The 26,987-nt window shown below is 38.7% G+C and overlaps 1 protein-coding gene across 1 annotated transcript; it reads right to left on the bottom strand.

The window, feature by feature from the left end:
• On the bottom strand, positions 1-22,563 carry LOC107779891 (ferrochelatase-2, chloroplastic-like; the record flags this gene model as incomplete). Its single annotated transcript, NM_001325291.1, is given in 9 exon segments — positions 1-768; positions 14,640-14,841; positions 14,942-15,042; positions 16,252-16,404; positions 17,008-17,134; positions 17,224-17,327; positions 21,418-21,519; positions 21,928-22,071; positions 22,158-22,563. Coding segments are annotated over 9 exon segments (1,494 nt in total). The 5' UTR covers positions 22,494-22,563.
• Between the last annotated feature and the right edge of the window lie 4,424 nt (positions 22,564-26,987).

A 26,987-nucleotide genomic window follows, 5' to 3' on the forward strand; every position in this document is an offset into this window, starting at 1 on the left:
TTCTTGCTTCTTGGGGATTTAATTTCAACATTGTATACAAACACTCAGATACACAGAATAGTTACAACATGGATTCGGGATTCATATGACAGAAAGTTGGAGTGCAAGAGGAAATTTTACAGGTTGTCTGTAGATGCTGAAAGTTGTAAAAGGATGGTAAACCTTGGAAGATGAATTTGCACCTTTTTTTTCCTTCTCTTTATTGTCGAACAATCCTTGATCTTTCCCGCCCTTTTCTGTCTATCAGGACCCTGCTTCATTCCAACGTACCTGCTCACTGGCCTCAAGAGAATGAAGTGAAGGCTTTTTTGCTGCAAAGACTAAGAAGAAATACATAGTAACAGAAGAGTGGATGCTCATTCTAAATGACTAACATTCTAGAACTTTCTTAATTTGTTCCCAATTTGTGTCGTTTTCAACATCTCAACAGGCACCCACCGTTAAGTGTATGTGTATGTGTATATGCATGTGTAAGAGACAGCAGGGGTGGGAGGGAAGAGATTTTCTTTTCAAAGAGGAAAGTGGAGAGTAGGATCTACGTGGCTAGCGGAATAAGGGCAATATACCCCACTGGTGCAGGAAGCCTTCTCCAGTTGTTACTTCTAGCACCAGCAGCACAAGAACTGCCAACATAGCTGCTCTTCCGTTCCACGTTTCTGCACTTTTTGTCCAACCCCATTCCCAGACTGTTACAGGAGGTGGTAGCTCCCTACGCTGTGAATCATATGCTGCCAATAGCTCTTCCACGCTGCCAAGAGGAACCAATGACTGCAAATAAACACCAACAGCTTAAATTAGGTTCATTTTAGCCACTGATCTTTGGAAGCATTGAACTTTTTGTTCAAACTCTTATCCACATAAAAATGAAACAAGGGAGGAAAGTTTTCCCTTTATTTCAATCACATATTGCAGTTACAGCATAAAAGACAGGTACCCATGGATTTGCTGCAATTATGCAATGAAAGAACTTGGAAGTATGCAAATTGACTAGGAAGGTGGTGCAAGTGTTACAGAACCTTGAGCACAGCTAACACTCACCTCGGTCCCAACAAGTCAATGGAATGTGTTAGTTGATCAATCTCCTACGGCTGAGTAAGTTGTTCAAATCCTTCACTTGGTACATAGAAGTGTAAAAGATCTGGTTGCTGATCTCATAATGAAACCAATGTGCTTGACAAGTAGAGCCTCACTTTGTACCGATCAACTAAGAAGAAATGAAGTCTAGCCATTTGGGAAGTAATACCAATAAATCGCAAGTAAATAAATATTTGCAGTATCCCTCCCCATAAATCCTATTACTTAATATAATTCACAGTCGACCATATTTTAGACTAGCAGAATAATAAAAATTGTTTTAACTCAAAATGAGAATGAATTGAACTTTGACAAGACTGAAGAAACAGAATTGTCAAACCAGGGACGATCTATGAAATAAAGGACTCAGAAGTGTAGATGCTGCCTGACAAAGCTGGAAAATCAATGATACCTTGGCCAACCAGAAAAAGTTCTGCCATAACTCAAAATGAGAATGGATTATACTTTGCTCGGACTGAAGATATGGAATTCCCAGACCACGGACCATTTATGCAATAAAGGTCTCTAAAGTGTAGATCCTGGTCACCCAAAGTTGGAATTATCCATCCTTGTCAAGTGGTGTTCATATGAATTAATCAATGTAAATGTAGTGTATCAAAGAACTTACAACCTTTCAGCATTGAGGACCTAAAGTAGGAGGGTCATTTAAACAGCAGATAGGTATTGTATAAACCCTTGTCTTGACATATCTAGCTCATATAGAAACCACATTTAAAAATAGCCATCAGCAAACAAACTAACTCAAATTCATTGTCAAACTTGTTCAGATAAACACAGAAGATCCCTTCAAGAAACACAGGTTCACCACGTCAGACATTAACAGCTTCCTAACTGTCTCTTTCTCTGTCTCTGACTCTCTTCTCTCTCCCCTCTTTCACAGATGAACGTACTATTTGCTTTTTATTTTTCTTGCCTCAACGCAACCGATATAGACTTGGGCAGATGAGTTATATCTCAACCAATAGTTGACTAGGCTTGGACGACCCACCATTACCAATCACATACAACCAGATGGATAGAGTTCGCAGGTAGATTTTACAGAACTTGTTGGATTCAACCCACCACCATCACCCCTCGCAAAAGAGCTCCCCTTACCCTGGAATTTCAGATAAATTGGCAGGTCGCTAAACCTCCCAATAAGTTTTGCACTTGTAGGTTTAGAGAAAATTAATCTTTTAGAGCATAACGAAGCTGATAAACCTTCAGGAATTACGTTTTGTTTAAACTTTCAGTATTTAGACAATTCATCAGCCTTAAATTACTTTTGCTGCATTTAGAGCAAGAAATATCTATGTCAGATTTCAAGCCGTGTAAAGAGAGATCATCCATCATAATCCCACTTTACCCTGTACCAAATGGCATCAAGGAAAACTTCTAAAAATAGTAGACTTTACTATGCCTATTTTGACCCTACTTGTGCGGAATTTTTCCCTCGCACATCAATCTTGGTAGGGTTTGTTATATTGTGCCCAGCAGAAATTTTTTACTTTTTGTTTTAGTTCCCAATCAAAGGGTGAGGCAGCCACTTAAACCCAAGCTGAAGCTAGAAATTATCACACCGCAGAAAAGTAATGTTGTCAGCAACCAAGGGTGTGGCCTACTGGTCAATGAAGTAGGACGAGAACCATGAATGAGGTTATGATTCAAATTCTAGCAGAGGCAAAAAACACTGTTAGTTAGTTAGTTGTTATGTAAATAAGCATAAACCTACATGGAATAGGAGTAGTGTAGGTATTGTGTATTGTTATAAATAAGGGTACTAGTATTATAGTTAGGTTACATCAAAAATAGAATATTTTCCCGTGTATTATTTCTCACATAGTATCAGAGCCGCGGTGGTGAGACGCATCCGGGTACCAGAATACAGCAGAAAGTCACATTGCCTCAATTTTCCGGCGACTTTTCACGACTGTCTTGCGTCATCTCTCTCCGTCAGTGTTGTGCAAAATCCAACATTACCACAAGATCCGCCATCGTCCAGCGACCAAACCCCACTCAACCTCTCCGGCAGAAACAGCCTCACGCGCCCTCACGTGCCGGCAGAAGCTAGGGTTCCGGCCAACGAGTACGACCCCTTCCGGCCATTTTATGAAAAAGTTCCTTCAGGACAGTTGCTTCGTCTACTAATTCCGACTCTACCCATTCAAGTTTCATCACATTCCGACAACTTTTTTATTTTCCGGCGACTATTGGCAGATTCCGACGACTGTTTCAGTTTCCGGCGGCTACAGTGTATTTTTTTTGTGACCTAACACAATTTTGTGACTTCGTAATTACTTGATCCAATCATGTCTCTCAGACTAGATGCTTTTGGTTCCAAAAACAGTGGAGTTGGAAATTCAGCCTTGATTACTCTAAACCCCTACTTGGAAGTTCAAATTATTTATCTTAGGATTCGTCTGCGGAGTTGTGGTGTAAAGGTCAAGGTGTTCAAGATCACTTAACCAAAAAGGCTAGTGAGGGAGATGAAAAGGCCAAAGCACAATGGGAAAAGATCGATGCTCAGTTATGTAGTATCTTATGGCGATCTATTGATGTCTTTGTTTCGTCCATTCCAGGCATGTCATTTAGTTTGGGAAAAGGCTTACTTTATACACCAATGACATGTCTCGTTTCTATGATGTGATATCACTGATGACGAATTTGAAGAAACAGGAATTGGATATGTCGACTTACTTGGGACAAGTACAGGCAGTCATGGAGGAGTTTGAGAAGTTGATGCCAGTTTCTGCTAGTGTTGAACAGTAACAAGAGCAACGACAAAAAATGTTTCTAGTTCTTACACTCGCTAGACTTCCTAATGACCTTGACTCAGTGCGTGACCAGATTTTGGCTAGTCCGACTATCCCTACAGTTGATGAATTATTCTCTCAATTACTTCGCCTTGCTGCAGCATCAAGTCACCCAATGATCTCATCACAGACACTTGACTCCTCTGTTCTCACATCCCAGACAGTGAAAAATCGGGCATCTAAACAATAGAGAATAGATGAGGAGGTCATTTTGGAAGATCTAGACCTAAGTGTTCTTATTGTAATAAACTTGGATATACTCGTGAAGTGTGCTATTCTTTACATGGTCGACCACCTAAAAATGCTTATGTTGCTCAGACCGAGACTACAAGTAACCAGGGATTTTTTTTATCTAAAGGGGAATATAATGAGTTCCTCATCTCCACAATTAGCTCCACAAGTAGCCTCGGCTGCTCAGACTGATACTTCTGTTGCTGGTAATTCTTTTGTTTATGTTTCCCAGTCCAGTACTCTTGGACCATGGGTCATGGACTCAGGCGCTTCTGATCATATCTCTGGTAATAAATCACTTTTGTCGAATATTGTGAATTCACAGTCTCTTCCCACTATTACTTTAGCCAATGGGTTTCAAACTAAAGCAAAAGGAGTTGGACAAGCTAATCTCCTATCTTATGTCACTCTAGATTCCGTTCTTTTATGTCCCTGACTGTCCTTTTAATCTTGCATCTATTATTCGTTTGACTCGTGCCCTCCATTGTGGTATATATTTTATTGATGATTCTTTTATTATGCACGACCATAGTACAAGACAGACGATTAGCACAGGGCGTGAATCAGAAGGCCTTTACTACCTTGACTCACTCAATCGCTCCACAGCATGTCTAGTTACAGATCCTTCAGACCTAATTCACAAACATTTAGGACATCCGAGTTTATCCAAGCTTCAGAAGATGATGCCTAGTTTGTCTACTTTGTCTACATTAGATTGTGAGTCGTGTCATCTTGGGAAACATACCCGAGCCTCCTTTCCGCGCAGTGCTGAGAGTCATGCAAAGTCTATTTTCTCTTTAGTTCATTCTGATATATGGGGTCCTAGTAGAGTCAGTTCAACCTTGGGATTTCGTTATTTTGTTAGTTTCGTTGATGATTGTTCAAGATGTACTTGGCTTTTCTTAATGAAAGATCGTTCTGAGTTGTTTTTTATATTCCAGAATTTAAGTTGAAATCGAAAATCAATTTTGTATTTCTATTCGCACTTTTCATAGTGATAATGCCTTAGAATATTTATCCTCTCGGTTTCAGCAGTTTATGACTTCTCAAGGAATTATTCATCAGACATCTTGTCCTTGTACCCCTCAGCAAAATGGGGTTGCAGAGAGAAAGAATAGGCACCTCATTGAGACTGCTCGCACACTTCTCATTGAATCTCGTGTTTTGTTGCTTTTTTTGGACGATGCAGTTCTCACAACTAGTTATTTGATTAATCTGATGCCTTCATCTCCTATCCAGAATCAGATTCTGTATTCAGTATTGTTTTCCCAGTCACCCTTATACTCTTTTTCCCCTCGTGTTTTTGGGAGCACATGTTTCGTTCATAACTTAGCCCCTAGGAAAGATAAGTTAGCTCCTCTTGCTCTAAAGTATGTCTTCCTTGGTTATTCTCATGTTTAGAAGGAATATCGTTGTTACTCACATGATCTTCGTAGGTACCTTATGTCAGCTGACATCATATTTTTTTAGTCTAAACCTTTCTTTACCTCTTCTGACCATCTTGATATATTTGAGGTCTTACTTATACCGATCTTTGAGGAGTTTACTATAGCTCCTCCTCCACCTTCAACCACAGAGGTCTTACCCATACCAACCGTTGAAGAGTCTAGTGTTGCTCCTCCCCGATCCCCAGCTACAGAAACACCACTCTTGACTTATCGTCGTCGTCCGCGCCCAGCATCAGGCCCAGCTGATTCACGTCCTACTCTTGCACCTGACCCTGCTCCTACTGCGGACTTGTCTCTTCCTAGTACACCGATTGCACTTCGGAAAGGTATACGGACCACTCTTAATCCTAATCCCCATTATGTCGGTTTAAGTTATCATCGTTTGTTATCACCCCATTATACTTTTATTTCTTTGTCCTTTGTTTCCATCCCTAAGTCTACGGGTGAAGCGTTGTCTCATCCAGGATGACAACAGGTTATGATTGACGAGATGTCTGCTTTACATATGAGTGGTACTTGGGAGCTTGTTATTCTTCCTTCAGGTAAAATCTATTGTTGGTTGTCGTTGGGTTTATGCAGTCAAAGTTGGTCCAAATGGCCAGGTTGATCGACTTAAGGCCTGTCTTGTTGCCAAAGAATAGACTCAGATATTTGGGCTTGATTACAGTGATACTTTCTCTCCCGTGGCTAAAATAGCATCAGTCCGCCTTTTTCTATCCATGGTTGTTATTCGCCATTGGCCTCTCTATCAGCTGGAAATAAGAATACTTTTCTTCACGGTGACCTTGAGGATGAAGTTTATATGGAGCAACCACCTAGTTTTGTTGCTTAGGGGAGTCTAGTGGTCTTGTATGCCGATTGCGCAGGTCACTCTATGATTTGAAACAGTTTCCTCGAGCTTGGTTTGGTAAGTTCAGCACAGTAACTCAGGAGTTTGGCATGACTCGTAGTGAAACTGATCACTCCGTATTTTATCGGCATTCTGCTCCAAATCTCTGTATTTATCTGGTGGTTTATGTTGACGATATTGTTATTACCGGCAATGATCAGGATGGTATTATTAAATTGAAACAACATCTCTTTTAACACTTTCAGACTAAGGATTTGGGCAGATTAAAGTATTTTCTGGGTATTGAGGTCGATCAGTCTAGCTCAACTATTGTCTCACAACAGAAGTATGCCTTAGACATTCTTGAGGAGACAGGAATGACAGGCTGTAGACCTGTTGACACTCCGATGGATCCGAATTCTAAACTTCTGCCAAGACAGGAGGAGCCATTTAGCAATCCTGCAAGATATAGGCGGCTGGTTGGTAAATTAAATTATCTTACAGTGACTAGACCTGACATTTCCTTTCATGTGAGTGTTGTAAGTCAGTTTATGGCTTCTCCCTGTGATAGTCATTGGGATGTAGCTGTCCGCATTCTTCGGTATATAAAATCGGCTCCAGGAAAAGGGTTATTGTTTGAGGATCGAGGCCATGAGCAGATTGTTGGATACTCAGATGTTGATTGGGCAGGATCACCTTCTAATAGACGTTCTACGTCTGGATATTGTATTTTAGTAAGAGGCAATTTGGTGTCTTGGAAAAGCAAGAAACAAAATGTAGCTGCTCGATCTAGTGCAGAAGCAGAATATCGAGCAATGGCTATGGCAACACGTGAGCTAGTTTGGATCAAACAATTGCTCAAGGAGTTGAAATTTGGTGAAATCAACCACATGGAACTTGTGTGCGATAATCAAGTTGCCCTTCATATTGCATCAAAATCCGGTGTTCCATGAGAGAACTAAACACATTGAGATTGACTGTCACTTCGTCAGAGAAAAGATACTCTCAGGAGATATTGCTACAAAGTTTATGAAATCGAATGATCAGCTTGCAGATATTTTCACCAAGTCCATCACCGGTCCTCGTATTATTTAATTATGTAACAAGCTCGGTACATATGATTTATATGCATCGGCTTGAGAGGGAGTGTTAGTTAGCTACTCCCTCCGTTTCAATTTAGATGAGGTAGTTTGACTTGGCACGAAGTTAAAGAAAAGAAAATAAGACTTTTGAAACTTGTGGTCTTAAAAGCTTAAGGGGTAAAAACTTTGTGGAGCCATGACATTTATAAAAGCTTCTCATTAAGGGTAAAATGGGTAAAATAAAGAGTTTAAAGTTGAATTATTTTCAATTGTAGAAATGTGTCATTCTTTTTTAAACGAACTAATAAGGAAAGTGTCATCTAAATTGAAACAGAGGAAGTAGTTGTTATGTAAATAAGTATAGTCCTACATTGAATAGGAGTAGTGTAAGTATTGTGTATTGTTATAAATAAGGGTACTTGTATTATAGTTAGAGTACATCAATAATAGAATATTTTCCCGTATATTATTTCTCTCACAAGCACTAGGTGATCTCTTCCGATTTGCCTAAGTCTTAGTGGACAAAGTTACCTGTAACTTGGCTGGTGGGAAATAGCAAGTACCCGGTGAAATAGTCAAGGTGCATGCAAGCTGAATCGGACACCATATCAAAAAATAGAAAAGCAATGATGTCAAAAATATACATCATAAGGGGGAAATAAAGTGTGAAACCACCATTGCTCCTACCCAAAAGAAAAGCTACACCGAAGCATAAATTCTCATAAAATAGTTAATGAATAAAACATGTGTAGCTTATTCCAAAAGAGGACAATAACTGGTAAGAGCTGCAGAAAATAAGAAATCATTTTTCCTTTCATGTCTTTTAGCTCAAGTAGAAAGAAACGGCCTAGTGGGAAATGTATAGCAGAGTAAAAATTTGTTGATTTGCTGTGAGACTGGGATGGACCTTTTCACATTCCATCAGACTAAGTTACACTGCTTAGTGCCTATGTCGTTGGTAGATGATCAGACGTTTGGAAAAGCCCTTCCTTCACTTTAGATAAAGAATTGGACCAATAAACAATAGGGCGCAAGTAGCTTCAAATCAAAAAGGGTGAAATCAAGGGCTAATCTACCTTTCCCCTTTTATTATTAAAAATAATATAATAATATAATTTTGATAAAGGGCGGCTGCTTCTCCTATGTCGTGTCAAATTCACATCGGGCTTCCATATTTCAGCCCATTGGCTCCATCTACAATAACAGAAATTGATAGCATCCAAGGAAGCCAATCAACACCCGAAACCAAGGACCAGTCCTTGGAACTCCTAGAAGACTAATGACAAGGTCACAAACAAGAAAACATGAAGAGATGCTCCAAGGCTTTAAAGTGAAGATCAAGAAATGCCTAGTAATGGGGAAAGAGTTGAAGGATTTAGAGGGATTCCACAAGTATTCAACAAATTTGAAGTCCAACTTGTGGAGTTAGAAGAGAGGAAGACAAGAAACAACACTTAACAGCTTGGAGAAGCCTCATTTACAAGTTGCACGGCTAGCCTAGTTGATGCTGGATCATCAGCATGACAAACATACCTAGTTGATTTTGGACCATCAGCAAGACAAACATTACCTTATTTGGATGTTTTTATACTTAGTTTTATTTATTACACTTAATTAATAAGTGGCACATGTTTTTCACATGCCACTTTAAGTTTATTTTAAATTTTGTCGGCTGATTTCACTAGTTTAGGCCTGTGGGCCAAATTCAGAAAGGCCTAGGCTTTTCCTATGTTATAAGTAGCCTCTAAAACGTGAAGGGCAGAAGATTATGAAGTTTTTGAATGACTAAAGGCGTTCCCTGTAATGAGACTTAAGAAACCCTAATGGCTCCTGAAAAACTCTATAGCTCACTTTAAAGTTGCTGATATCAATTCCCAGAAGGAACTCTCATTCTAACATTAGTGTATGCCAAATGTGATGCCATCAAGAAAATAGAACTATGGGACACTTTGTATGCTCTAGCTAGTGATATGTCAGCCCCACGGATAGTTGGAGGAGACTTCAACGTGATATGGGATGAGAAAGAGAAGTTTGGAGGACTGCCAATTTCATTAACTGAAGTGGATGATTTTAGACATTGCATCAATACTTGCAACCTACATGACTTGGGCCTCAAAGTAAGTATCTTAACTTGGTGGAATATGGAATGGTAGAGCGGAGGAGGATTGCATTTTTAAAAAGCTAGATAGGGTTCTAGCTAATCTGGAGTTTCAGCAACTATTCCAGGTGTTGAGATCACTCATCTTTCAAAAATTGGATCTTGATCACTCTCCTTTGCTAATTACTTGTGATCCAAACTTTGTTCCGGTGAAGCAGTTCAGATTTCTTAATTTCTGGACAAATCATGCTACTTTTTTAGATGTTGTGAAGGAAAACTGGCAGTTTGATTTTAGTGCAAACCCATTCATTCTATTCAATCACAAGCTAAAGAAGTTGAAGAGAGCACTTTCATTGTGGAGCAAGGCCACTTATGGTGATATATTCCAGAAAATTGCTAGTCTAGAGGAGGTAGTATTGGTACATGAGGCTCAATTTGAGCTCAACCCTACTCGACTTAACAGGGAAAGGCTGCAAAAGGTACAATCTGAGCTCATTCGATATTTGGCTATACAGGAAGAATTCTGGAAACAAAAATCAGGAATGGCATGGTTCAAGGAGGGTGATCGCAATACAAGATTTTTTCACGTTCAAGTTAATGGTAGAAGAAGGCGTTTACAATTGAAAAGGATTCAAAATGATCAAGGCGGCTGGATTGAGGGTAATGACGACTTGGCAGAAGAGGCAGTGAATTTGTTTCAAGCATAGTTTCGTGAACAAACTGTCCCTACTACGTTTGGGATTATTGACCATGTGCCTAACATGGTATCCATGGAGCAGAATGAAGATATTGCAAAACAACCTACAAAAGAAGAAGTCAAGCATGTTGTATTTGGGTTAAATGGAGACAGTGGAGGACCTGATGGTTTCATTGGTAAGTTCTTTCATAGTTGCTGGGAGATTATAGAAGATGATGTTTTTGTCATGGTGAAGAGCTTTTTCAATGGCCAGGAGCTACCAAAGTTTGTGACTCACACAAATTTAGTATTATTGCCTAAGGAGGTAAATACTTTCTCAGACATGAGACCTATAAGCCTTAGCAACTTTATCAATAAGGTATTCTCTAGGGTAATTCATGAAAGACTTGTCAAACTTTTGCCTTCCCTTATTTCTGATGAGCAAGTTGGGTTTGTTAAGGGGAGGAGTATTGTTGAAAATGTTTTGTTGACTCAAGAAATAATTAATGACATTAGGTTAAGGACTAAGGCGGGACCAAATGTTGTGATCAAATTAGACATGACTAAAGCTTATGATAGGCTTTCATGGCTATTCATGACTAAGGTCTTGAGGAAGATGGGTTTCTGTGATAGATTCATTGGTATTGTGTTTGGCATAGTTTCAAGCAATTGGTATTCAGTGTTGATCAATGGACAGCCCTATGGTTTCTTCAAATCTTCTAGAGGAGGCAAGCAAGGTGATCCCTTATCACCTACATTACTCATTCTTGCGGCTGAAGCTATGTCAAGGGGATTGAATGCTTTACATTGGAATCTATACTTTTGTGGATTTGGTTTCCCAAAATGGGGTCCAAAGATTAATCATCTAGCTTATGCTGATGATACCATTATTTTCTCTTCATCGGAAGCAACTTCATTACAATTGATCATGGAGGTGTTGAGTGCTTATAAAGTGGCTTCTGGACAATTAATCAACAAGGCAAAGTCAGCAGTCTATATGCATCATTCAACAAGCATGGAGGTGGTCAACAAGGCGGAAAGGATTACTGGAATTGGGAGGCAAGACTTCCCTTTTACTTATCTAGGCTGCCCTATCTTCTATGCAAGAAGAAGAATGGATTATTATCATGGTCTAAGTACTTGACAAGCTTCAATCATAGAAAGGTAAACTTCTCTCTGTAGGTGGTCGGGCAGTACTTATTTCTCATGTTCTTCAAAGTATGCCAATACATTTGCTATCAGCAGTGAACCCTCCAGCCGGTGTTATTAACAAGTTACACAAAATGTTTGCACAATTTTTTTGGAGTAATTCAGTTGGAGAAAAGGGTATGCATTGGGTATCATGGGATACATTATGTTTACCAACTGAGGAAGGAGGAGTACGGTTTAGATCGCTGCATGATGTTTCAAAGGCTTTGTTTTGTAAACTGTGGTGGAATTTTCGCACTAAACCTACACTATGGAGTTCTTTCATGAGTCAAAAATATTGTAAAAAGTTGAATGCAATGGTGGTACCATGGAAGAATGAATCACATGTGTGGAGGAAGATGCTTCAATGTAGAGATGCAATTGAACACCAAATCATTTGGCAGCCAAGGATGGGTTCCTCGCTATTTTGGTTTGATAATTGGACAGGTTTGGGAGCTTTGTATTTCATTACACCTCCGGATTTCTTTGGGAGTTGATAGCAAATGTATTGGCAAATCTATCCACAATGTATATGATGTGATTGTGGAAGATACGTGGGATGAAGATAGGCTACTGGAGATTCTACCTCAAGACCTAGCACTGCATGTTATTGAGAACATTACTCCTCCTACACAACATAATGATCTTGATAGACCTTATTGGATGTTGGAACCTAGAGGCAACTTTTCTGTTAAATCTGCCTGGGAGTATCTTAGGAGAAGAAGAAATTCTAGTATTGCATACAAGAACATGCGGGTGAAAGGACTACCTTTTAAGATTGCTCTCTTCATGTGGAAGGTATGGAAAGGCAAATTACCATTAGATGACTACTTCAGGAGACTAGGCTACTTTATGCCATCTAGATGTTGGTGTTGCATCAATCCGGAGGAGGAAACAATGTCACATGTGTTTTTCAGGTCCTATGCAGCTCATTCAGTGTGGTACTATTTCCTTTCTAATGTAGGAATAGCTATGGAAGGTCTATCATTACAGCAGGCAGTGGTTAAATGCTGGACCATTCAGGTTATACTCGGACTAAAACCTATTTTCCAAGCTTTACCATCCATCATCTTATGGGAGCTGTGAAAAAGAAGAAATTGCTACAAACATGGGGATGATGTCACTATTAGTAGAGTGATTTACCAGGTTATGGGGCATCAAGGGGAAATCCAGGCAGGAGCTCGATTGGATTTGTATTAAGGGATGGAGAAGGTGATGTGAGACACGCAAGGAGAAAGGAAATACAGGAGGTTACTAATACTGAGGCAGAAGCAATTGCTATACTTGAGGCATTGAGGTATTGTGTAAGTTATGGTTACACAAACATCTTAGTGCAAACAGATTCTATATTGACAGAAGAATGTTATAGAAGATACATGGAGTGCACCTTGGGCAGTAGCTGCTTATGTTGAGGAAATCAAATAAGTAATGGGAAGATGCAATGGCTTGATATCACACATTATGAGAGGGTAATAAGCTGGCAGACTATCTAGCTATTTATGCTCTTGATCATGGAGATTTTGAAGCTCACAGTTTTGTCCAGTTGGAGGTACAAGGTAGAAAACTGGTGAACAGTGATAAAATGCAATGTCCATATCTTAGGGTGAGGGTTGCCAGGAGTAAATTGGGATGGAGCTAATCACTGGTTGGAGGAGTAATCCCAAAGGAGGAGGAGGAGTTTCTTGCTATCATACTCAAATCCGTATAGAGGAGAGTATGATGGTCATTTTCATAACTAACATGGTTTTCATTTTTGCAGGAGCAATTACTGTACTCATGCCCTACTCTTTGAAGAACCTTCAACTGGTGGTATTAGTACTTGGTACTCATTCCAGTGGAGGGGAAGCAAGGGTAGGCACAAGCATGGACGAAATAATGCAAGCTATTACACTAGAGTTTGGAACTGTTAATTGGACTTTCATGATCCAGTATGTGTTGAATGCCATTTACAACCCTAGTATGCACCTGAGGATGTGGAGATTTAACAAGAATGCCAAAGCTCAATGGAAGGAACCAGCTACTGGCCAATGTCAAGCAACACTGCCCAGTTTTGTCAAATCTCTGGGCAGGCCATATGACAACAAAATCTGGACCTCAATGTGGTACGGCCTATGTATAGCTGACTTATTCATATTGCCTAAAACAGGAAACAATCACAGGAGCCAGCTCGCAAGGAGTGACTTTGCCCGGATAAACCAAACACTGCCCAGAAATGCCATTTTAGGGCATGGTTTTGTGGAGGATTTTGCGGTCAGTTTAGGTTCATTTGGAAAGAATTACCAATCACCAATGCTATATAGAATGCTTGAGGATGCTGGATATGCTAGGTTTTCATGGAGTCATGCAAGGATCACACGCGCAAATGTCAATGAAAATATGCATGTTCATGTATAATGCACAATTGCGGACAGCTCTCGATGATATTATTGTGCATGGTTTTGCACTGTTTGTTGTAATGCCATGTGTTTGTGAGTATTCTACTTATTATGAGAACCAACTGGATCGAGGAACATTGTTATGGCCACATGGGTCACAGGCAGGAGGCAAATTGGAGATCTTTAGGTTCAATTGGATAGTTATGTTTTCATGGAATAATTTTTCCCTAGTTTGAATTGTACTATCATCATTGAGTACTATACTCAATTTTGATAATAGGAGCTATGTAGCCTTCATCTCTGATTTATTTCACTATGTAAGACTCCATGACACTTGTTTTTGTTTTATTTTAAATATATATAAAAACTAGCCCTAGGCACCTTGCCTAGTGGATTTACTAAAAAAAAAAAGTGAGTGATTATCCTTGAGGTAATCTGGTTTCCTTCTTGTTTCTTGAAATCTTAGGTTTTTAATTGGTAATTTATTGGAGTCGTCGTGTTTTTATACACTTCATTGCCATTAATTTCTCAATTTAGGGTCAAGATCCCTTTTCTTGATGTTTCTTGCTAGATCTTGAAATATCTCGGAATCTGATTCCGTGTTTCTTGTGTATTTTATTCATTGTTTTCTGGGTCTTGTGTTTCTTCCTTTGGTTCTTTATCTTGATTTCTTCTTGTTCTTTATTTCATTCACTGTTCCTGTTCTTGTTCATGTATTGGATTCCATCTTGGTTTAGGAATTGAGTTATAAAAAAAAAAACATAATCCCTGCGGTATCAGAAATCTTAATAATTTCTTAATCACAGCTTTGGAGTTAAAAGGCACCTGACGAGCTTCAAGATTTGAGACTGCCATTGCTCCAACATATGGAAGACTTTCAATCACTGCATCTGCCAAATCTGAGATGAAAGTGGGTTCAACACCTAGGGCAGGAACACGTGCCCAATTCTGTATTCCAGACTCCAATGCTAGCTCCTTGTATTCAACATCAATTTCCTCTAATGTCTCAATATGCTCACTTACAAAACTGTGATAGCATTTAAAATTAAAAAATACTAGCAATTAACATGAAAATGAAGAGACTAAGCATCATCAATTATACTGCCAAAAAAGCCAACTTTGCTTACCTTATTGGCACGGCAAGAATACTCTTAACCCCTTTCTTCCCAAGCTCAATTATTGTCTCATCAGTATATGGTTTCAGCCATTCAACAGGTCCAACCCTACTCTGCATCAGAGCAAAATAACTTCATGGAATGGCCAACTAAACGGTATTTACAAAACTCAATCATGACAGTCTAAGTGGGGGAAAAAAGGTGCATCTCGATGCATACAGAATCACAGTAAAGCACATCAGTCAGGAAGCCATGTATTTGAAATGCCACCAGTGAAGATTTTCTTTGTGTTCCTCCAAGAAAATAACTTACAGTGGCAGATAGGATGAACATTACTTGACCACGGACTCCATCGCCCAAGCAAGTAGGAGAAGAAATGTTATAAAAGCTATATGTTATGTGCTAGCAAATGAGCAATCATCTATCTGTCTAATCTAATAGTGTATCACTTGACAATAGCATCATAAACAAGCACCATCTTACCCTTAAAAAGGTATTAATCAAGTAATAAGAGAAGCACCAAATATTCTTTTTTTTTTTCAATGGGGACAGATAACACAACATTGAATAGAGCCCCTCCAAGTTCACAAAACTGACATCAATGAAAGGCTACAGTACCTTTCATACATATGCTTATAACATGAAAGTGTTCAGTACTCGTGTCTCACGCTCCATATTAGCTAACAATATTTGTAATGCAACTATTCTGATTATTAAACTTACTTTTTACCTTGTCAGCAACTAGTAAGTTCATGTGGTACATTGTAATACTTCACTAGATAGCGATTAGTCCCCTCACCTATTGCTGTTGAAAAAGCGTGGACAAAAGAAAAAAAAGCTCTTTCACCTTCCTAACAATAGTTATGCACGTACCACCTTTTCAAAGTAAGCTGGAGTGCTTTAATATGTTAGCCTCGAGTTTACCATATAATTTAGTTGTCTTATGAACTTTCAATATTGAAGAGCGCAATGAAGAAATATTTGCAAACCATGCTTGTAATGCAGTGATACATTATCACTTCCATATTTGAAAAGCAAATAGGGTTGGGGAACTGGTACATGGGAATCTTGCTCATAGAAAACACCACATTCAAGTAGTGAGGGAGAGGGATGGAATAGTTGTCTTTAATTGTGCACCAACTGAACTCAGAGCTTTCTTATACATGATTGAATTATGAGCCCAAAAACAAAATGTGCAATCAACTAGAGTCTTCATTTCAAGAATGATTTAATGCATAAACATAGACAATGTTGCCTATGCAAGGAAGTTTTAATATTATTAATCATAAAATTTAAGTATGCTAATAGATCTGCAAACGTACCTGATAGGCCAAAGTATATGCGTTATGTACCCTTCTCTTCTCAAGTTCTTCCATTATTAAGTCCACACATTCCTCCATTTCAGCCTTATATGGATCACCTGCTTCCTCTACATATGCAAGTGGTACCCCATGAGCACTGAAGAATATCATCACCTGTGTATATGAAGCTAGTTAATAAGGAAGGAAAGAAGTAAGCATAGAGGGATATCATACTACTTTAGAAGACCCTGCTTTTATTTTATTATAAGATATCAGACATTATTTCATAAATAAGACATGTTGGGGAGCAGGAACAGAATGCCGTCAAATCTAGAGAAATATTTGGTCTAGAGTGCCACCATTTTCCTTTTTGTTTTTTATCCTTAATCTCTTCAACCGCACAGAGATCTTTCCATGACACTTTTTTTCTGCCATAACCAACTCGATATAGCTTCAAGAGAAGATCTCCAAGCAAAAGACTTCAGGGACAATGATACACTAAATCAAGAGTATCACAATATCATGGCAAAAATCTGTAAGCATTTATTACAGAAGAAAGCAAAACTGTTAAGGCAGCCAGATGTAGTTATAAACAAAATACTTTGCAAGATTTTTTCTACTTTTAAGTAATCAAAGCAAAAATACAAAAGCACAAATACTTTGCTGCCTCGTGTATATCAATACTATAAGGAAAGATGGGGACTTTTTAAGGAAAACGAACACTCTTTTCACGAGGTAAGTATAGCATGAGCCAGTGAAAAATAGAGATGATACTACCTCCCCAGGACGTTCAAAACTTTTCAGCTCTTTTTCCATCAAATCTGCCATCGCTTTGATATATCCTTCCCGTTGATACCATGAGGGTATTACTGTGTGTTGCATGTTAACAAGATACTCATCCTCCCTAAAGAAAATACTCATTGCTACATATATTATTATGACAATTGCAAATGGAATGTATTCTCCGAGCGAGAATATAGGTATGTTTATTACCGAAATATACTCTCTAAAAGGCGAAGGCTTGAACCACTAGTAGATATTGAAAACTGAGGATAAAGAGGGAGCACAACAAGCTTTGTGATTCCATCCCTTTTAATCTGCAAAAAGAACAGAAAAGGGAAAAGGATAAAAAACCCAATAGCTCAACGTCAATTCTATCCTAGGTATCTCTATTGTGCTTCAAGGAAAAACTGGAAATAAAGAGAAATTATAACATAGCTTCATCATTTTAGAAAGGGGTACCCATACATCTGAAGACAACAGGAAAGAAAATCGAATTTTGGATAAAGGATCGCGATATAGGACTTCGTAAGACAAAGATATCATTAATCCACATTGATTTTATTCACGGACAACTTTTTAAACCAGTCTCAGTACTGATATTTCAGAAACAACTGCCTTCCTTTCCTTTTACTCCTGAAACCACTGCCTTCAATTCCTATATAGTTCTTCTGCCATAGCAAATCAGCAAGTTTTAAGACCCTCGACATTCATATCATCCTTCTACGTGCTTTAGTTATTAATTCTTTTCATTAGGGTAAAGAAAAGATAACAGAATATTCTCCATCAAGTCAATTACTGTGACGAGGTTGTTGAAGATGGACTTAACCCCACTAGTCACAATCTGCGAGAGACAGACATATGAGAAGCAATTCAGTTCCATGCTTCTGAGGATATTTTGCACTAATTCTAGAAAAAATTTGACTTTCCTAATTTGCCTTTCCAGTCCCATGGACCACACACCAACCAATGATCAAATTAGCAGAGGAAAACAGGAGCTTTCTTCCGGTCAGAGGTTTTATTAGCACAATGATTTTGTTCAGCTAAAAGTAGTAACTTCCCCTTATCCCCCGAGAACAGCCTTTGACTCTACCTACAAACCCAAGATGGATAAATCTTGGGCAAAATTGACAAAGTAAGGATGCCCTATGCTTGGCCATTACATAGTTTCTATTAATAAGAGTCAAAAACAAATGTATAACCATAATTAATCAGGGAAAGTGCTTCACAATCATCATGAAGGTTGATGATGAAGCAATAAAGACCATCGCTTCAAAAACAAACAGATGAAATCACGGATTAGGGCTCTGAGAACAAATTACCTATTATGAGGACAAGAAAGATGGATCAAAAACTAGTGCATACAGAGAAGATATTGTAAAAGATTTCTCCTGTTGCATAATCTTCAAAGGAATTTCAGTTTTGCTTCTAGATAATGTACAGTTCATTTGACTGACACTTAAACTAGTAAAGTACTCTAGTTTCATTTGACTGACACTTAAACTAGTAAAGTACTCTAGTTTCTGTCTGCGACCTGTCAACATAAACTTATGAACTATAGGCAAGTTTTCTTTCTGTTTCTCTCATTTCAAGAGATTTTCCCACGGTCCCAGTATATAGTATCGGTTAAAACGCTTTATTGGGTGCATTTAACTTGATTTGATCTGCCTTATAACTCAATATTTCAAGGACCTGCAACCTCATTGTCACCTTTTGTCTGTGTGATCCATCAACCTATATTCATCTACAAAGTCTTCCAGTAGTAGACAATGACTAAAGGGAATTCCTGAGACGTGACTTGACAACCTACATTTAGTCTAATGTTTCAAAGATCATACTTAAGTATTGAGACAACATTTTCCAATCATAGAGCCAGTTATATGTCAATCATAGTTTTACTTTTATTTTTCGATTTTTAATAAATAAGAAACCATCTCATTGATGACCACCAAGATGGAGCCAAAAGTTACAGAGTTTTTTTGCAATGAATATCAAGAAAATCTATTCTACTATACAAAATAGAATATTTAGTTACATCAAATATATAACTAAATAAAAGAGAGCTCCTGATCTTGACATTGGTTTTGTAGCTTCTTCGAGATTATGATATTCCCTCTCCCAATCATCAAATACTAAACACATGGGTGCTAGCTCACCAACATCTTTCCTCTGTCTACCCAACATTGTTCAACCTTCACGTTGCTAGGTTTCCAGCTCTCAGCCACTGTAGGCAAGCTGTTAACCAGACAATAGACAAAGTGCCATAATTCAGTTGCAAACTCACAATAAAGGATCAGAGTATTAGTCTCTTCCCCGCCCTTCTTTCACATGCAACCCCAGCTTAACATTACACGTCCCCTCTTTCTCAAATTATGTGCTATGAGGATGGCATCCCAATGCTGCACTCTATGCAAATGAAACTATGGTTTTGGAGTCCAGTCATCCAAATACCCTTTTGAATAAGTTCTGCTACTAAACTGTCAACTGGTACATATATTAGGATCTCACTGAGAAGCTTGTCTCCCCTGGAGATCACACGGCTATAAATGATGTGAAGAAGATGCTACAATTCTTCCCACTCCCAATCCTAGGTAGGTTTCCAAAAGATATGTCCAAAGATGTTTTGCATGTATTCTTGCTACGTAAATCCTCACTGTTGCCTCCTCCTTCATCACTATCAATTAATAAGCAAGGAAACATATCCTTTAAACAACAGAGAAGGCCTAAAATGCCCCTAAACTTTGGGATTTGGTACAATATTACCTTTTGTCCAACTATCAGGCTAAAAATGCTCCCGACGTTAACCTTTCGGCTCAAGTTTGCCTTTATTTCTAACGGTCTCCTTATACTCGGGGGTATTTTTAGCCCGATAGTAGAAGGAGGGTAATACTATACCAAATTCCATAGTCAGGGGCATTTTAGGCCCTTCTTCGTTTTATATATGACCACATTATTTGGCATTTGCTTGAAATTTGTTTTCTTTATATTTTGTGGGCCTCTCTTGTATAATACAACAATATCCAATATTCATGTGGAATCGTTTTAGAAGAATTAGAGGAAAACCTTACCGACTGTAAATCTTCATGAGCTTTTTTAGTTGGTAAATATGGAATTGCATTGAGAGTTTATTTTTTTCTTGGCAGTAATACATATGAATTCTTCTAGCAGAAAACTAATCTCAATTATCGCTTTTCCTTCCCCATAATTAATGCTTATTAATAGAATATATTAAGGTATTAATGTTACACTGCTTGGAATTCTTGCATTCAACAAAATCCTAGAGGCTTAGCCACAAGGCTCCAATAGCTTCTCCGCTAAGCTTGGTGAAAAACTCATGACGTTATACTCCATCATGTAATTTAAAATTCTCTTTACTAGATAATTCTATTAACAAATTATCTTGCATGAATCAAAGTCATATTGCTCAGCTCAGGTCCTTTTCCCAAGCAAAACCCTTAAAATGTGAATTATCCGCTGATGCTAATTTGTTTCTAAGCTTTTGTTAGTATTTTTGTGACTGTGCACCTCTCTTTAGCCAAGAAATTTATTTCTTCTTTTTTTAAAATCCTTTTTTGGCTTTTTTTTTATTTGTTCATTCTACAAAGTCTATACATATTTAATGTTTTGATACTTTTCTCTTTCCATCCTTTACATATTCCATGTAAATCAAAGGAAGGTAAAAACTCTTTACTTCCCCCACAATAGATTACTCCTCCGATTAAATGCTTAAAATGATTATGTAGCTGATGTGTGGTTAAAATGCTATACCGCATACCGTTATTTACCCTACGTTTTATATGTAATCTTGGCAATGCATGCACCATTTGAGCTTAATTGAGTTTATTTTATGTGTAGAAATATTTGGACATGAAATATAGAGAAGATTGCGCAAAGTGGCACCAAAACAACGAAGTAGAGCACGAAAGCAAATGGGTCTAAGTAGCTTCCCCACTCGGTTTAGCTTCAACTCAGGCCTGTTACATAGCAAGATAGAGAGATAAGGCTAACTGGTCTAATCCCTTCTCGAAAGATAAAAGCCTCTTCTCCCAGCCATATTACTCCCTCCACCATCCCTTTCCACTTCTGTGCCACTCCCACTTCTCAGTACCACATATGCTCCGCTAAAAAAAATTTGTTTTAGATTTCTTTTTTTTACACTTAATCATGAATGCATGCCTGGCTAATACCAGCTTATTAGTTAGCTGTTAAATTATTATTTCTTCGATATAGCTGTAGTAAATTTGATCACCATCACTCTATCGTCTAGCCCCAATTATGTGATATGATTCTGCAGTAGTGTAATCCAGTCTAAACCTGGCTCGTACTAACTGCTTCAAACCATAAAACACATAAACAACCACAAAAGGAAAAGGAGAAGTTTACAAAAGAAAATCAAAGAAACAATACCAGCTCAATGGCCTCCTCCGTGAATGGATGCCAGTAGCGCATACCAACATACACCTTTGCAGGCACATTCCTTTCCCGCAGTGCTTTTCTCAAGGCTTCAGCCTAAAAATAAAAATATTATTAAACAGGCAGAATTGAATAGAGGAGCCACGGAAAAAAATGTACAAAAACATTGTAATGCTCATATACAAATCCACCACAGTAAACAGCAGCAAACAGTAAAAGAGATCTCTCGGTAGAAAATAAGTGGTACAAATCATACTAAAAATAGCCTTAGCAAGTGTTTCCACCATAAAATCACTGGAATTCAGCGTGGTCCAAAATATTTCACCACTATGGTAAAACGCTCTCACTTAACAAAGAAAATCTAGAGATCCACTACCATAAGCACACGTAAAATACCATTCATTCTTCTTTTAGCAACATTTCTTCTTCACTTATTCCTAGTTCTTAGAAACTTACCCATTAATCAGCAATCATGTATAATTATCAAACCATATAAATCCATGCCTGGGCATCAGTTATCCGTCGAAGAGGAGAGCCACCACCAATTGAAGCATAACCTTCTTTGCTCTTAGGTGCTCTAGCAACAGATATGAATTGCGCAAGCGGCCTTTGCAAAAACCGAAACAGCCTTGGCAATCGAATAATATCCTATTCAAACCAAACAATCCAAGTTAAAAACCATCAAACAAAAGAGTGAAACACAATAGCGTCCAAGAAACCGACATATAACTTACAGGATCAGCAAAAAGATTGAATAAAAATGGCTGCACATCTTCAAGAGATTCAGGGCCACCAAGATTAAGCAACAAAACACCAATTTTTCCGTCACAAACAACATTAACAGGATCTGTGGACACTTGTTGGGGGCTAGAAGTGACCAATGCTGAAGGCATCATAGATGGTTTCAAAGAGCATCTAGCAGCTACTAGTGAACAATTTTTGGGTACCCTTAAACAAGAAGCTGCGAAGGGTACACTACTTTGACCATCCACTTGATGGAATGGTGAATAGGATGTGCAGTTCGCCGGCGACGCAGATATTTCACGGCAGAAAATCACCGGCTGCGCCATTGCTGACTTGACTGCAAAGGGGAAGACTGATCTGGGATAATGCTCTTTGTGGGTACTAAAATGAGGAGAGAAAAAATTTGACAAATCAGTAGAGTGATGACTTTGATATTTTGGTCAGTGAATTTGTTGGGAAATTATTTTAGAAAAGCTTTTTGAAGTGTGCTTGGTCTCCTCCACAAGTTCCGGATAATAACGGCACAGCAAATGGACGTATAAGTCCCCTTTTAGCTTGTTTTGGTGTTCGGCAAGTTCAAAAGAGTTCTTTTAAGCCAAAACAAGCTTCATATTCGATTAATTAATTTATTCTCCTATCCCTTAATAATTTTTATAATTCCAAAATTAACCTTCAAAATAAAAGCTCCTTTCTTCTCCGTTCTCCATCCTCCTTGTGTTATTCCTTCGTCCGGCCTCTACCTTCCTTATCTAATAACCCAACCAGTCGTTTTGTGTGTTTGAGCCCCGTTTTCCCTTTTGAAGCTTCCCACATGTGCATTTGTGATTTTATGACTTGAATGGATGGTTGGTTTCGTTTCGAGGAGGTTTTGCAATGATTTGGAACAATTGGTTCCTGGTTTAGAAGCTTAAGTTGGAAATATCAATCGGGGTTTGACTTTTGGGAAAACGACCCCGGAACGGTATTTTGATGGTTCCAATAGGTTCACATGGTGATTTTGGACTTAGGCGTATGCTCGGAATTGGATTCGGAGCTTCCTAGGTTGATTTGCCTTGTTTTGCCGAAAGTTGGCAATTTGAAAGTTTAGAAATGTCCTAAGTTTGACCGTAGGTTGACTTCATGGCTATCAGGTTCGGATTTTAGTTTTGGGACTTGAAATAAGTCTGTTTTGTCATTTAAAACTTGTCTGCAAAGTTTGGTGTCATTCTGAGTTGGTTTGATAGGAATCAGACGCTTGGTTGTGATTTTGGCAGTTCTTGAATTTCATTGTGAATCCTATGTGTTTTAATGTCCGATTCGTGATTTAGGATGTTATTTTTGGTATTTTGATCGTGCAAGCGATTTCGTATGATATTTTTAGACTTATGTGGATGTTTGGTGTGGAGTCCCGAGACTCGGGTGAGTTTCAGACGCGTTCCCGATTAGTTTGGTCATATTTCATAGTTGTTGGTACTGGGCAGACATTGCAGGTCTCGCAAATGTGAGATCATGTCCATATATGTGGACCGTGCATTTGCGAGGTGGGAACCGCATTTGCGAGGTGGGATAGGGGCTGAGATGTTCGCATTTGTTAACTTTTGATCGCATTTGCGATTGGAGGACCTGGGCAGGGGTGATCACTTTTGCGATCACAGGATCGCTTTTGCGAAGGAGCCTGACGTTGCAAAAGCAAAAGTTAGGGTCGATTTGCGACATTTTCAAGGATCAGCACGCCCCGCATTTGCGATAGTTCTTCCGCATTTGCTTTTGCGAACCCCAGGCCGCATTTGCGACTTCCGCACCTGAACAAAAGGTTGGAATTTCGGGACTTGGTCTCATTTATCACATTCTTTAGCCCTAGACTCGGTGGGAGGCGATTATAGGAGGAGATCTTCATACAAAGTCATTGGGTAAGTGATCTTGACTCAATTTTGATTATATAACATGATTATTTATGAGATATAATATCTAATCCATGGAATTTGAAAAGAAATTTTGGGGATTTTTGACTATGTTTTGAAAAATAAAAATTTGAGATTTGAGAGTCGAATTGGACTCGAATTTGAAAAACAAACACATATATGAACTTGTGGGGTTATGAGTAGTCGAGATCTACCCTTTGAATCGGGTTTCGACTGGGCAAACACGGGGTTGACTGTGATGACCCGACTGGTCATTTTGAGTTTTAGCCTTTATATTCGTATTTTGAGACCTCGATTAGCTCCGTTTAGTGATTCTTGATTTGTGTGCGTAGTCCGTGTCTTTTTTCAGAAAGTTTTTATGTGAAAAACTGAAGAAAATATAAACTTTAGACTTAAAAATGATTTGAGTTGACTATGGTCAATATTTTATGTAAACGGACTCAGATCGGTATTTTGACGATCTCGGTGGGTCCATATCGTGATTTTGGACTAGGACGTATGTCCAAAATGAAATTCAAAAGTCCCTAACTTGTTTTGACGTTATTTGCTGAAAACAAGTAATTTGAAGGTTTAAAGAATTCCGAAGTTTGACTGTAGGTTGACTTTATGGCTACCGGGTTCGGATTTCGGTTTCGAAACTTGGTATAGGTTCATTTTACTATTTAATACTTGTTTTGCAAATTTTGGTACAAAACAGAGTTGATTTGATAGGATTCGGACGCTTGGTTGTGAATTTGAAAGTTCTTGAGTTTCTTTAAAAATTTCATGCATTTTGATATCTGATTCATAATTCTAGGTGTTATTTTGGTGTTTCGATCGTGCGAGCGAGTTCGTATGATATTATTACACTTGTGTGCATGTTTAATTTGGAACCCGAGGGGTTCGGGTGAGTTTCGGATAGGCTACAAATCATTTTTAGACTTAAGGAAGTTGCTTGTTTTTGCTGTTGCTGGTGTCTGAAGCTTTGTGTTTCGCGATCGCGAAGGTACTCTCGTAATGACGAAGGAGAACTTGGGGCTGGGGTGGATTCCTTCATCACGAACGCGATGGCATGGTCGCGAACGCGAAGCATTGGAGGATTTACCCTTTGTCGCGCCCTGTTTTCTCTCGAAATCGGGCCTCGACGTGTGACAACTCTTTTAAGGAGGTATTAAAAGAGGAGAGTCGCCACCTAATGGTTAAAGATGCGTTAGGGCACCTATTTGCAAATGACTCGGGTTTGACTAGTTTGCATCACTAAAGATCGGGTAAGGGCTCGAAATTACCTCGAAGAGAAGGTGTTAGGCACTCTTCGAGGTCCACAACAGTGGGTCCCGACCGAACTTGAATTATATGAATAAATCGTGCCTTATGCGTGCACTACCCGTCCCATGCCTATGGTCCAGGAGGCATTTAGACCTCTATTTTTGGGTAGTTCTAGACTTGACTTAGGCTGCTCAAAAAATGCTAAAATTAAGCGACAATTCAAAACAAATAGGAATCCAATTAAATCCAATTAAAGGCTCACATTAGCCTCCGCAATTAGGCAAACAAATGCACGTGAACAGATTTTACATATTAGGCAGTTTTCAGAATTGAAGGGATTGCAGTTCTTAAACTCTATAGGCATGGTTTCTAGATAATCTGATTCAGATGCGCAAGCCACTTTAGACCTAGGATTTCTAAATTACCAGTTGGTAAGTGCCAGATGCTGTTAAGTGGCTTATTATAGATTATCAATGGACAAATCTATAGGCATGATTTCTAGGTGATTTATACAATAAGGAACAGTGAAACTCATTAGAAGTGCTCAAAATTATACCGCTTCCTAATAATCGCGTGGATGAACAGCGTTTGAAAAGCGAGTAGTGATGTCCTATAGGCATGATTTCTAAAGCTTGGCGATTGGAACTGATTCTCATACAATTAGATCCTATATGCATGCTTTCTAGGTGGACGATGAGATTGCAATAGCGAATTAATTAGTTAAAACCCTATGGGCATGATATCTATTGAACAGATTAAGGAGCAGTCATTAGCAATTATTTCCTATAGGGATGCTATCTAGCAACACATAGCAGTAAACACAAGAATAGATAGAATACTTATGCATTGACAACATACTAATTATACGAGTGTGTGATTCCCTAATGACATGATTTCTAATAGTGCACAAAGAGATTCACATATAACAGGTCGGATAGCAAATAGATCACACAAATTATATAAACATGCTTTCTACCCTTTTTCATGCAAGTATTAGGAGATACCCATTTCCCAATTCCACTATCACCCCAATTGTTATTACAGAATTATTACAGGCCCAATAATGAATAAATTATAAAGTAGTACAAGCAATAACAGTAGGCCCAAGACAGGCCCAAAAGATACCCAGCACTGACAAGCCTTCGACTAAGTTCTTCTCCACACAAATCTCTACATAGCCCAAAAACCATAGGAGAACTCGAACCAAACCTAACAACCATGGTTCGATCATAGGATCCAAGAAACAATCATTTACACAAGTCAATTAGCACATTCAACAGGCAGAAAGAAGGACAAAACTGAGTAGTGAGGAAAATGGCCAAAGAACCTCAGGCCCTGGTGTGTCAGGTTCACACGGATCTCAAAATGGACCCCGAGCAGTGCTCATACTAGGGAGGTTAATAGAGAAAAGTTTTAGTGGCCTTGGCTTTCAGCCGGTCAAGAATGAGAGGTTAGAGATGGCATAGATAACAAATGAGGGAGAGTGGACAATGGTTGAGGGGCAGGAATTAAGGGAATACACTTATAACTTAAAGTAGACATAGCAAGGATGAGAACGCAAAGCAACTAATTAAACAGGTCACAAAAATTAAACGTAGGTTCAGCAGGGAATTAGAAGCAAGTTCAACACTTAGTAAAAGAACACATAGACGACCACATATTGAAAGAGTTAGG

This window comes from Nicotiana tabacum, chromosome 21 (genome assembly GCF_000715075.1).
Source record: "Nicotiana tabacum cultivar K326 chromosome 21, ASM71507v2, whole genome shotgun sequence".
NCBI classification, from domain to species: Eukaryota; Viridiplantae; Streptophyta; class Magnoliopsida; order Solanales; family Solanaceae; genus Nicotiana; species Nicotiana tabacum.